The 14,421-nt window shown below is 36.7% G+C and overlaps 1 protein-coding gene across 2 annotated transcripts; it reads right to left on the reverse strand.

Moving 5' to 3' along the window:
• Window positions 1–1,670: 1,670 nt before the first annotated feature.
• LOC121752309 lies at window positions 1,671–14,209 on the reverse strand. 2 transcript variants are annotated; one of them, XM_042147303.1, is made up of 10 exons: window positions 13,974–14,209; window positions 12,865–12,992; window positions 12,696–12,767; window positions 12,437–12,582; window positions 12,234–12,348; window positions 12,080–12,160; window positions 9,514–9,651; window positions 5,415–5,502; window positions 2,985–3,086; window positions 1,671–1,980 (listed from the first exon to the last, which is right to left on the reverse strand). In XM_042147303.1, the coding sequence occupies exons 1-10, from the start codon at window positions 14,194–14,196 to the stop codon at window positions 1,976–1,978; spliced, it is 1,098 nt and encodes a 365-aa protein (XP_042003237.1). In that variant the 5' UTR covers window positions 14,197–14,209; the 3' UTR covers window positions 1,671–1,975. The 2 variants fall into 2 exon arrangements, with proteins under 2 accessions (XP_042003237.1, XP_042003238.1); XM_042147304.1 differs by lacking the exon at window positions 9,514–9,651.
• Between the last annotated feature and the right edge of the window lie 212 nt (window positions 14,210–14,421).

Raw genomic sequence — 14,421 nt, forward strand, 5'->3', positions numbered from 1 at the left:
TGGAGCAAAAATATATAAAAAGATATTTTAATGAATTAAGAAGGGGCATAAATAAGGATATTTCAAAATAAATTACAATTAACTAACAAAAGTAGCATAAATAACTTTTTTAGGAGGGGTATTTGCCCCTTTTGGCAACCATATAGATCCGTCCATGAAATTTTATGTCAACCTTTTATCTTCTCTCTTACTTTATCATTTATTGACCCCATCATCTACTACATTATTTCAACTATTTTTTCATTCTTCTCTTTTACTTTACCAATATAATTATGCATTAAAACTTGTATCATTCTCAATTAGCCTGTTTCTATGTGACGGAGGGTGTATATATAATTCCAACTCTTTTGTAGTAAGCATACGAGAGGCAGTCTTCCAACATCGACGTGGCAAGGTATGTTAGTCCCTAGGGTTCAAAGAATATTAATCTTGTAATTAAATTTTCCATTTATTAGAGTCGTCCGCGACAAATAAACTAGTTTTTTTTACCGAAATACGTTTATTTTTTGAGTAAGCCGAGATCCTTCATCTCAAATTCATCAAACAAATTCTTTCTTAGTTTGGCTATCTCTTCTTCATCATCTCCGGTAATGATCATGTCATCTACATATATAATTAAACACGTGATCTTGCCACCCTTCTTCTTGATGAATAATGTATGGTCTGAATTACTCTGCTCGTAGTCGTACTTCTTCATCACTTCCGTAAACCTTCCAAACCATGCTCTTGAGGATTGTTTTAGCCCATACAATGTCTTCTTTAGTTGGCATACCTCCCCATCTGAGAAGTCTCCAGAGAATCCCGGTGGAGGCTCCATGTACACTGGTTTTGGTAATTCTCCGTGTAGAAATGCGTTGGTCACGTCAAAATGAAGAAGTGGCCACTCCTTATTAGCGGCGACTGAGAATAGTACCCTGACGGTGTTGATTTTGGCCACTGGTGAGAAAGTGTCATCATAATCTACACCATAGGTCTGGGTGTACCCCTTTGCCACAAGACTAGCTTTGTACCTGTCTATCGTGCCATCTGGTTTCCGTTTTATCGTGAATACCCATCTGCATCTGACTGTTCTAACTCCTTCGGGTAACTTGTTACGTTCCCATGTGTTATTTTTCATCAATGCCTTCATCTCAATTGTCATTGCTTCCCTCTACTTTTTATGTTTCATTGCCTCCATCAAAATTAGGCCAATTCTAAATATAGAAAAGTTTTCTAATTACAATACTTTTACCACTTTTTCTCTATCTATCATATTTTACTAGTATTAAAACTATATACCATTTACAAATTAATCTATTTTTTTTTACCGAAATACGTTTATTTTTTGAGAAATCAACTAATAGTACATTATTGTATCCATTTCAAAAATATTTCTCCCTAGGGCTTCCAAGTAAAGTAAATGATAATTTATCTGGACTACAAAGTTCGCTAGAAAAATCTAACACTGGTTATAATATATATTGCATGCTGTGACGGTCTTAATCAGTAATCATTCATGCGATACAAGGTCAACTGTTCAGTCCTTAACATTTAGCCTACCATAAACTCAATGTTCTCATATAAAAAAACAGGAGAACTCACCCTAAATGACAAAACTTTATATATAAAGTGAGAGTATGTTTGATCTATAAATCCACATAAATTGCCTGCATCGAGTGGGACCAATTTCATAAGCTTCAATGGCTTCACTGTCAACAAATAGCATGAGTTTTAATGCATATAATTATATGCATATGTATATTTACTAATACAATTTAATAGTACTGAAATTTACCTCTAACAGTAAATGCAAATCGATACTATTAATGTTACAAAATATACTATAAATTTTAAATATTAAAAAACACACATCCCGACTTGTGCTTATCCAAACTACAGAAATCATCATATACTCAGAATGGCATTCATGCTAAAGGGGCCTCCAACTGCCCATATAGCCATCTTGAACAAAGCCAACACCCATTATCTTTGCCCATCAGCCTGCAAACGAAGTAAATAGGGTCAAACATGACGAGTTTTGAAGGAGAACCCAATAGAATAAACTCACGGAGATACACGACCCACATTCCACTAACTTTTTTCACCCACCCACCCACCCAAATTGAAGTGAAATATTTAGTCCACCCATCCAATTCTCTCAATACCGTTACCTCATCTAACATGGCAGGAATAATGAAAAATCTAACGCTACGAGTAGCCAACATCCACAATTTGATTTGGCAAAAACTCCACAAGTCCCGGTGCAGAGCAACAAGAAGAATGAGGGAAACAAAGGCACAACACCTCTCGAGACAAAAAGAGGAGTCAAACTGCTAACAAACATCTTCAAAACCTGAAACATTAGAGGCCTGCAGAAGTCTATAAAACAGTCTGCACTCTTTAGGCACACAGAAGTGGAATTGGTTGGCAGAATTTCTTGGATCGTGAAGAAGCAATGGTCAATGTTTCAGAAATTCGTTATGACTATGAGAAGCAAAGTCGAGTTTATTATATGACGACATGACAGATTTGGGATGTCTTTTAGTTGATCTCACAGCCTTGTGGACAAGGCGGTTTTGAACTTCTGAGGAATCGATAGAGATGATTATTTATTTCCAGTCTTCTTTTATTTCTGCTATTTACTTAGTTATGTAGAGTTGGTATAAAGTAATGGATCAGGCTATTGTGTACGACTCACATGAGGAGTTTGGGATAGCAGTAGAAGGTTTCTCTCTGTTTTTCCTAGTTCATCCTTTATTTCAATTGAGTTCTTTCTATATTCTTACTCATAGTGTATCACTGTCTTTTCACTCTATCAAAGTAATACTCTGGACATAACATGTGCCAAGCTCTAAGATAGACATAACACAATTACACACATACTGCAAGAAGTGGCCTCCAACCATCATACTGATTACAAATGGAAAAAGTATGAAATTTATAATAAGATAAAAGTATTCAACGTTACAACAGGCACTCAAATCTAGCAAAATATGGAGGCTCACCAGCATGAATCTTGCGAAGAACATTGGCAGATGAACTCATGGATTCCTTCGCACCTCCAGCAATCTTTTTTCTCTTTCCTGAAGAGCCTACAGAGCCTTCAACTAGAGAGAGAGAGAGAGAGTCACTCTCCAGAGTCAGATAAACAATGGATGCAAGATTGAAAGAGTCCAAGAAATGCAAAGATTTTTAACCTCCATGTTGTGCTTAAATTCAAATAACCACGACAGATGCTTAAATAATGAATTTACAGCTTAGAGTGCCCAATATAAAATAACCAAACTTGTGACAAAGACTACTGATTATCTAAGATTCTGATCACAAATTTACGTGTATGCACTATCCTTATTTTAAAAGAAATTCTACAATATTTGAACTCTATGTAATTAGTAATTACATATAGTGATGGTGACTGTTAAATTCCTAAATATGCAGATCTATATGTTTGAGAGCCGGCAAATATTTCAAGACCTGCTCTTTGACCTTGTCCAGCTTAGTTGTCATTACTTGGAAGCAAGCCAACTGAAACACTGGACTTCATATAGCTCAATTTGAACACTGGACTTAAAGGGAAAATAACTTCAACATACTGTATAGACTATTGAAATTTTGAAACAGTAGAACACATTAAAAACAAACAACAAGAATGAAGAACAGAAAGGATGATATTGAACTAAGGCAGTCAGATCTAGCCATTTGATTTCTTTAAATTTGAAGCTTGCGGAAAAAGAAGCCCATGGTGATAAGGTATAAGAATAATATGCACAACTGAAATGGAAGAAGCTGCAGCATAATTAGCCTATAAAACGCGAACCAAGGAAGCCACCTAACAAAGTCCAGGCATTAAAGCATTTAAGCATGTAGACTCAATGAAACGGAATGGATAGCCAGTTTATGAGCTTGAGATAGTTATCATATATTTGATTGTTCTGTGACTTATTTAGCACCATTCTCTAAAAGATGGAGAATAATATAGTATTTCAACCTCTTAGTAAAGTGACATCAATGTATTTTCTGCTTGAGAAAACTAGGCTGAACAGAGAAAATTAATACTTTATCTACCTATTTGAACCTCTGAGTTAAGTGACATCAATGTAGGGAAAACTTGTGAAGAATTACAGAATTGATTGTGACTTCAGTTACTCTTAACATCTTTATCAATGTGTTAGTTTGAACTGACTTATGTTCTCATATGTTGAAACATACTTTATCTACCAATTTGAAAAATGAAACTGATGCATACACATTGCACAGAACAAATAAATGGAAAACAATTTATAGTTAGTATAAAGAATCCCACTATCGAAAAATGAGAAGGTGCAGGCCTCCACTCTAATCACACATTTTATTTGTTAAAACAGGTGCTTTATGCTATCTAGCTAAAAATCAGAAAGGATAAGCATAATGTGAAAAATGCTATGCTTTAGGGCTATTGCTCAATAAAATCGCGAACTATGACTGAATATTGGTATCTCTCATGAACTTTAAGCATGGTCACAACAATCATGAAGACTTTGTAGAAAATTTCCCACAAAATCAGTTTTCCCCCAATCAAAACTGATGTGACAAGTAGGGTTATCTATGTAAACCAATATTGTCGAGTGCATCGGTGCAATGGGACGATTAGGTATAAACCGGGGCACGAGGCGGCGGGGTGCACGCCCCATGAATAGGAGCGCACCGATGCGTGTTCAGATTTAGTCATTTAGGGTTGGATGGAGTGTCAGATTTTCAAGACTACTAATTACTTTCTTTTGAAAATATCAAAAGACACGTCAATTATTTTTTAAATTCAGAAAAATATATTTCTAATTCAATTTTTCAATTTTTCGACATGAATTTAATCAAATTACTCAACGAAAGTACAAATCTGCAATTCACAATATATTTTCTTCTATGAATCCCTTATCTCTCTTTCTAATGAAGCTACTTCTGAATATGGACATCGAGATTTTCATCTACAACAGCAGAACTCAAAATATTCTTCGACTCCACAAATTTTCTAGATCAGAACAACTGCAGAATGATTGTGACGTGTGACTCAAGATCAGGTTTTTAAAGAATAATTGATAATTTGTCCAAACAAAAAAAAGCAAGATAAGCAAGCCAAAAAGAGCTGGGAATTTGTGTCCCAAATAGGCCATGGTTATCATGAAAATTCGAAAACATCCAATTTCATGCACAAATTGGTTGTGCTTTATAATCTGATTCTGAAACTATCCACTATTGCTGAAGATCATTATGTAATAAACAAATAAGTTGATAGCTCTAAGCCACTAAAATATAACCAAGTTTCTTTTAGTCATGGTTAACATACTCCTTGACACACTGCTATGAAATGCATATTTCTTCAGATACACTGATAACAGAAGCCGCATGATACCTTTCTTAAGTCATACTGTGGTGTGCACAACAAAATACGTCATTCATACCTTGCCACTCCCATACAACCTTAGATTCGCCCTTTACTAGCTTCGGGTACTGATCTACGCGAGAATCTTCTTGAACCAACTCCTCAACCTACAGAAGAACAGAAAATCACATAGAAACATTAACAAAGAAATATTTTAAGTCCCTTTCTGTACACAACCTAATTTTGAAACGCTGATACAGTGAAGGGACTGGTTTAATGAAGAATGATGAACAGAAAAGAAATCAATTGTAATAAATATTGACTGGGAAAACAGGTAGAAATCCTCTTACAAGGCCAATAAGATGCCATCCCAAACTCCTTTTGCGAGGCCTACATCGGAAGTTGTCCTAGAATAATACTCAAATGATAATATCCTAACCCTAACTCACTAATAACTGTTTAAAGGCCTAAAGTATCTTGAGGCTCAATTAAATAGCTTGGAGCTCATACAAAAGCCTGATCCATCTATTTATTCTAACACTAGATAACTCAACACTAAGTAACCAAAAAAAGACAAATATAGAAGATAACAATAACTAATCAATAATCTCTATCAATTCCTCTGCTATTCAAAGCAGCCTTGTCCTCAAGGCTGTGAGAGCACTTAAAAAGATATCCCAAATCTGACACAGCTTTAAGCTAGTTGGTTCACAAATACATATTCCCCCTGCTGCACGGTGATCCTAGGAGACGATGCATAATTTCTGCATAAGTTTCAGGAATTGAGGAACTCCTTAGTCAGTTGACTCAATTCTTTCCAAGCTCAACAAGCAAAGCTGACGTAAATCCTTGTTGGCAAGGGGGCTTTGAGAGCAGCAAACCATGAAGGAAGGAACTGAATCTACCACAACCACGGAATCGATAAGAGAAGCAGACGCTGTCACAGAAGAAACAGGAGGCAGAGGCGGCAGAGTCACAAGGGAAACAGTAGGCAGTGGTGTAATGATAAGGGAAACAGGAGGCGGCATAGTTTTCATAGGAACAGGAGGTGGAGGCGCCGTAGTGTCATGGAAACAGGAAGCAGAGACTGTGGAGTCATCAGTGACACAAGAGGTGGATGCAGTGTGGCTGCTCCAGCACTATCTTGATTCTTGGTTACAAGGAATACGAGAGGGCTTCATTTTTCTCTAACTGACAAGAGGTGGAGGCAGCACAGTTGCTTTGGCACTATTGCAAAATAAACGTTGGTATTTAATGTATGGTTCGAGACCAAACAAACCCAGTTGAAATATGTCGGCTTGTTCGGTTCCATTTGTAATAATAGATTTTCGGTTTACATTGTTAGAAGTAATTTCAGCCGAACCTAACCGAATAAACCAATTATCCCCCTAAATAAAATGAATATTTAGCCACTAGCCACCTTAATGCTTCGTTTAAATTAAATAACACAGCAAGAGACATAGAGAACTAATAAAAGGGTAGACAATGTTCATATGCTCTCCAACATTTGAATGTAGATGTGATTTTTCCAAAATATATTTTCTTTTCATAAACAAAAATGCTCAAATGGTTTGCATATAAGAATAGATAGAGGTTTACAAGTATTCAATGTTTCCTATGTTCAATATTATCCTTTAGAAATATATGAATTCCCATATCCCAATGTGTAGGAAGAAGATGTAATAAAAATCAGACCAAGGATGAATTATTTGCAGGTGAAGGCATTGCACTCCATTGATATGTATTGTGAGATGGTGATTCAGAAGGTTGTTGATTATGGAGAATAACAGCATGGATCATGGAGTCTATGGAGCCTTCATGGAATTTTTTATGGAGACTTGATTGTGGAGATCATGGAGTCTCTATAGACTTTAGCTTCATCTTATAAATAATGTTGTCTTTTAGTCTTCCATTGTAGTCTTATATATAGTCCCCTCTAGGTTTGAGAGGATCTGAAGTCTTGAGTTTAGGATAAGGACGGTAATTTACCGTAGGGCATCATTAAAAGAGTGGCATCGTAAGAAGATTATCATTTATTTCATCTCAGTTTTTATATCAATTATATTTTCCATTCTTACTTTTCCTTACCAGCCTCCCTGGAGCCTCTTTTCTCTAGCATCCATCTGTGTTGAGTTAATAATTATGTTCTGCAATCTGCATATAATTTTATTTTTTTAGTAAAGACTTCCAATACTACCCACAACGTATGGCATGGCAACTGCAAAAGTCTTCCCTATATGGACTGAAAATGCTTTTAGTAACAACTTCAGACATACTTTTAGGCCTTTTCACTTTGAGGGTGCATTCTCTATGATGGAAAATGGTGTAATACATATACTTTCCCTCATTTCCATTCTTTTCACATGTTCTCTATGGATAAATAATTATCCCCACGGGGGTGGAAAATTTTCCAGGCAACCTCTTTCAGTACTTTTTTACTCCAATTCATCATAATATAATCATGGGAGTGGAGATGTGATAAAACTTTCCCTCCTTTCCTCATCTTTTCTTATCTCGCTTTTTCCCATAATAAATTTGCAAACGAAGACCCTAAGAGTTAATATCTTGACGGATAGATATAGTTTGATGGACCTTGGCATACAATAATCAATCAATAAATCATATGCTTAAAATGATGCATTAAAGAGGTAAGTGATGGTTAAATCATATCCCACCTCTTTAGGAGAGATAGGTATGGTCTAAAACTCTGAATCACCAAAACTAAATAAAGGGCCTTGGTTATCCTACATTCAAGGCTTTAGTATGCATTTTAAGACTCAAGGCGTTTTCCAATGGCCCCACGAGGCGTACGCCTCAAGTTGTAAGACCGAGCTTAATTCATATAATCATGTGAAAATCACAACTAATATAATACTAGTAAGTTAATAACTCACATAAAAACACAGTAAAAACATGACACACATAAAATCATAAGTTCAAAGCGAGTTATAAGTCTTCAAATCGAAAAATAAAGTTATTAATTAAATAGGTGTGAGGAGGGAGCACGAAGGAAGTCTTCAAAAGAACGTAGGAAGGGTTTCTTTGGGTTTCAATATGTTTCACTTTTTAAAATCTTCCTGATTACGGCTATATTTACGCACAACCCACTTCATATTGATGATTAAACATGAAGGCCCATTCTTTTTCAAGTCTCAAGAAGCCCAAAAAATGGGGGAGGAACTCTAAACTCTAAATGTGAGGCTATTGCTGATGCACCTTAGGGCCGAGGCACATGCCCCATTTCACATCAGGTGAAATACACCTTTTTAACGATGCCTCAATTTTTGTTAATGCATTCTAATCCACTCTTTACCACCAACGTAAATAAAGCATTAGTCTGATACAAATCTAAGCTTATATGTGCTTGGATCAGTGTTGTTAGGGTCGCGGGTCGGTCCGGGGCGCTGAGGCTGGACCCCGGGTCGCGGGGCGCTGGGCCAAGGGACCCACGAATCGGGGCGCAAAATTATTTATCATTTATATATTAGTAATAATAATGATTAAATATAATTCACTAATATATAAATACTTATACTTACATAACAGGAAGAAAAAAATTTTAAATTTCAATCTTTACATTGGGTAGAAAATAATTATTGAAGGAATTATAGTCTATTTACTTGTTTTGATAATTAAAATGAATTTTATAATTAATTCATTTTGAGGAAAGATGAAAAGTTGGCAGTAATAATAAATTAATATTATAGAAAAGTGAAAACGTGAAAAGTTAAATGATTAGAGGTAAAAAGAGACGGTGGTGGGTGCCTAGGTTTTATCAAAAGAAGGACTTCATAGTATTAAAATACTAATAAAAAGAAAAGATTTCAGCTTCCTCTCTCTTTACAGAGAAACGAATCACTCCCCTTCGTCGCCCCCTTTGTCGCTCCACTCGCCCCTACCGCCCTAGGCGCGCCCCGACCGCCCCGATTGCACCCCACGTATCTTGCTCGGCTCACCCATGTTGGGGCGAAGCCGGCCTCGACCCTTGCGATCCGCGCCCCGAGCGCGTTTTTAACAACAGTGGCTTGGATATAAATTAAAAGGGGAAATTGTTTTACAAGATAATTTTGATATACTAAAATAAGTTGTATAATTCATATTGCACGTATCACTTGATACATATTACCTAACAAGAACAAACATGTAGTGCTTGAAAGTTGCTTTTAACATATCAATACCTTTCTCCACAGTAACGGATCCTTTCTCTCCTTGGGCGAGAGAAGGTGGTCTCTCAAAGAGGATGCAACCACCCAAGGTTCACTTTCATCATTAATGCTCTTGGAGAATGATGGTTTCTCTTCAAGTAAATCACAAACCTAAAATAGTAACCAAGTAATTAATAGTACAGATAGAGAGGATCAAACAATTTAACTAGCATAATAGAGAACAACAAGCCATTATCTTATTCCTTTGTACACGGAAATGAAAACACATTTAAAATAACTTCAATCTATTATTCCACTCCATTTATACACAAGAAACATTTACATTCCAACACTGATTGTTCTGTTCAAATTGTACATTATCTTCTCAATCAAGGGGACCAATAAGCATTTTTATTTCTTTTTTCTCTTTTGCAATCTAGCCCAGTCTTTCAACACCCACTTTCACACTCATAAAAATAATACCATCTAAACCTTTGATTATAATTTCCAAACCAATGCGTGCCCAACAAAGCCATAACAAAGAAGCAACCTGTGAGCATTTCCAAACTGGCATAACAAGTGCTAAGTACCAATACTCAACTAAAATAACTTCTATGATGATCCTAAATGACTTTACTCCGCTACTTGATAAAAAGAAATTAGAATCCAAAGACAAAAGCCCAGTTTATCCCTTTATTCTAACCCCTAAATAACTCAAGGAAATAAAGAAAGAAAAGATGTAGTGATTTCAGGAATAGAATACATCTGTAACAATTTCCTTAACCGTTCAAAACAGCCTTGTCGTCAAGGCTGAGAGCTGTCCTCAAAGGTGTCCAAATCTGCTCATTTAACTTCACAAGATGTCCAATGTCATGACTTCAATTAGACACAATGAAAGATACCTACTAATTTTGACTCCAAAGTCATGACCTAGTCTAGCTTAGTTTCTTGTACTATATATATGTGCTTTGTGACGTAATGAAAGATGCCTACTACTTTTCTCTGTTATGTCTAAATACTTCTCCACATATGTCTATGTTTTATGACTCTACATGGTATCACAGCGGATTCAAATCCTTGTCTAATTTACTCTGTAAAAAAAATTTAAAAAATTAGGGTTTCCACCGTTGCTGCTCTGCTCAGCTGTTTCGGCGCTCAGTCCAAATTAGGGTTTTTCTACTCTTCCCAAATTAGAGTTGTTCTACTCTGCCCAAATTAGAGTTGTTCTACTCTGCCCAAATTGGGGTTTCTGCCATTTCCCTACTTCGCACTTCGGCGCTGTGCCCCATAGTAGGCACGTTTCTGTTGCTGTCGCCCTCCGCCCTTCAGACGCTGCATCACTGTCACTCTGATTGATTTGTTTTGGGCTTGCTCTATGCCCTATTTTTATCATGTCTAATTATAAATCCACTTATGGGATTCTACCCCTAACAGCTATGCTGACTTTGTTCGATTTCTGCTACAACCTCTGATTAGGTTTTTTGGTTTCTTCAAATCGTTCATAATGCCGAATTTTTATTCCAAACCTAATTTAAAGACAACTATCATATTGAATGTTTCAAACTACTATCACTACTGCTGCTGCTAGTACTATTGCTACAGCTACCACTACTACCCTACAGCTGCTACTTCTGCTACTACTACCACTACTAATGCTACTGCCGCTATCACTACCACTGCTAATCAATGTTGTTAAAAGCGCGCATGGGGTGTGGGGCGCACGGATCTCGACCGAAATTTCCCTATGGTGGGAGGGGCGAGTGACATTATGGGTCGCCGGTGGAGTGGATGGGGCAGGTGTGCGCAGTAAGGCGCGGTGCTGGGGCGTATGGCTTGGAGGAAGAACGACAACTGCTGCCACAACAAACTAGCAGTAATGTTGCAGGTTATAGAGGATGAGCGGCAATCAGGGCTTTTTCGAAATAGAAAGACGAAGAGCCACTGGGAGGAAGAAGGCGAGTTTAATATTAAATTTTAGTTAAAAAACTTTGGGTTACGTGTGCTTTTAATAAACATTTACTTCTGGCGATTCATTGTTTTCTATTGGATTCCAGCCACCATTATAATGAATATATAATAGGTATAACTATCTGACATGTGCAGGGACCCACTAGTAAGTATATGCATACACACCTGGGCTTTAAGTAAGTATTTCCATAGCCCAATTATAAAGAAATACTTAAGATTAATTTGTGGGGCGCGCGCCCCGCGCCTCATTTTTTCACTTAATCTCCCTGGTGCGCCCCGCGCTCCTAACAACACTGCTGTTACTATGCTACTACTACTATTGTTGTTGATGTCTTCACTAAACTGTTTAAAACATTTATCAAACTTTGTACCAAGCAGGACATGAGTGTTATAATATATATGTTATAGAATAAGTATCCCACATCAGTTATGTGACCTACTCTATTCTAGACTACATATATGTGCTTTATAAAGTAATGAAAGATATCGAGTACTTCTCTCTATTATGCCTATATACTCCTCCACATATGTCTATGTTTCATTATTTTACAAAGGAAATAAAAGATAACTACAAAAATGAAATAATTACAGATAAGAGAAATGGTGTCCATCCATAACAGTATAATATTACCTCATGGTAAAGTTGCTCGGCTCTACCAGACAAGAGATGTCTCTGATATGTCCTACAAGCAATCAGTATGCATCCAACAATCTGTAAACTAAACTTAGTCAGCAAGCTTTTACAGAGTTATTTCTGAATTTTGTATAGAAGCATAGGAAAATACCAATGCACAAGCCGGGAGCAAGAGTAACGCATGCTTGATAATCCACTGGCGCACAACACAACCGAGTGGTTTGTAATTGCTAACAAGCAACTCTGGGCACTTGAGTTCTTCAATACTTAAAGCAGCACATCAGAAAATCAAACTAGAAGGCTGAGGAAGTTGAATTACTTATTAAATCAATAAGATATTTTAAAGTAATGTACCCTTGATTATCCGTCCTTGTCTCCAGAGCACTACGGATGGTCTCCATAGCTTTTTGTTTTGTATGCATGTATACCGCCTTATCCAGGTTACCAGTATCACTCATTCTGTTCTTATCCAAGTTATCCAACAGCTCATCCACCGGAACCTATAAGAGAAAAATTAGAAATGTAGTATGCACATAGCATGTGTATTTTTTCCTTGTAACAGATGAATTTTGTAAATTAGTTGATGAGTGTATAACATTCAAATGTCACAAACCCAGCATTTTCCAGTTCCACTGCACAAAAATTGAGCATATGCTCCGCATACACGATCTTCTACCCATTGTGACTGCAATACCATCAGTTCCAACCAGTGTTAGACTGTACTAGCTCAAAAGAAGACATTGCACCTTATAAGGTCATGAAAGAATAGGATTATTACGTACAAGTTTTTTAGCAGCTCTACTAATATCCCCGTCTTCCACACATAGATTTCCCTGCTCTCTAAAGCCATGATCACAAGTCAACTTTCCATCATAACATACTCCATTTGCAGGACATGGTTTGCAGTAGTCTGAACGCACAGAGAGACAACTAAGAAGAGCCAGGACACCAAAACATTGCAGAAATATAGCACCCGGCTAACAGACAAAGCAAGGATGATTTACTAATTGTCTAATGGAGGATCATCACAAAAAAAGACATTTTCCCATATCTTTTCACAGTAGTGATAGCAGGTTAATCAGAAATATTTTTACCAGCAAAAAGACCATTTCAGCCTCTGGGCTTTCAAAGCCTTTTTCCGTGCTAAAATTCAATGCAAAGTAAATAAGAAGGGTGAACAACTAATACTATTATAACTTCTCTGCATCCTACAAAGGTCAGCCTATAGATCCTAGCTTGAATATCAGGTCGCTATACCTCCTCAAAATAATTTACCATAGTTGTGTTTGTACCTCAAATATTTTCATTATTCATGATGTATAAATGATCAACTAGTTTTTACATTCCTAGAATTGTCTTAGGAGATTTAATATAGTCTAAATCATATATGGAGTTCTCAGTAAAGCTGGGAAATCCTAATAATCACTAAGAATTTCTTATCCTTACTTTGCTTCTTGCTTATTGTAAAGGAACCTTAAATTTGAGCATACTATTTTCTTGGCTAACTACACTACAGGTTTTCTACTCCTCCTTTTGGGGATGATTAAGTTCTACGAAACCAATGAAAACAACCTCAAAAACAAGGTATTGTCTGGAAGGATGAGCTTCAATAAACTATATGGCAAGTCATGCATTGCATTTTCGAATTTACAAATAATTCACATTACTAACACTGTCCTTTTAATGTATGTGAAAATTTGCTCTCTCTGATATAGATGAACAACGCATATGTAAATTAATTTTACAAAAATGGCGAACTTAGCATTACTATTTAAATTGGAGAAAAATACACAGAAGGCACTGCATAATCATAAAAATGAACACCGCACAAACAAGCGGACGTCGTGGAGCTACTGAGCATGTATAATTAGTGAATTAATGGAAGCGTTACCGGCGAGAGAGTCATCGGGGTCATCGGTAGCATCGCAGAAGGGTTTAGGCGGCTGATTAAGAAATGCGGTAATGAAAGTGCAGGCAACCGCCACCGCAGCAGCGATAGAAACGGCGGCGATCAAGCGGGAAAAGTCGGCCTTGGAAGACGGGAGAGAATTGAAGGATGGCTCCGCCGGAAACAGAGTGCCGTAGGAGGAGGGTTTAGGCCTTTTTTTCTTCATTGTGTTGTGTAGGATTTGGATGTCTATCCAATAATGATGAATTCCACTTTAAAGGGCGCCAACTTCAAGCCGAGGGTCAAATTTTGACTTTTTATCATAATTGTGACAAAATTAAATCATTTTAAATTTAATGCGTGACTTTTTATCCTATCTGTTATAAACTTAAAATATAATTTAAAATACTATAGTAAAACGTATCACGGTTGCCCACATAAAATAAAAAAG

Source organism: Salvia splendens, chromosome 10, assembly GCF_004379255.2.
Source record: "Salvia splendens isolate huo1 chromosome 10, SspV2, whole genome shotgun sequence".
Classification (NCBI taxonomy): Eukaryota; Viridiplantae; Streptophyta; class Magnoliopsida; order Lamiales; family Lamiaceae; genus Salvia; species Salvia splendens.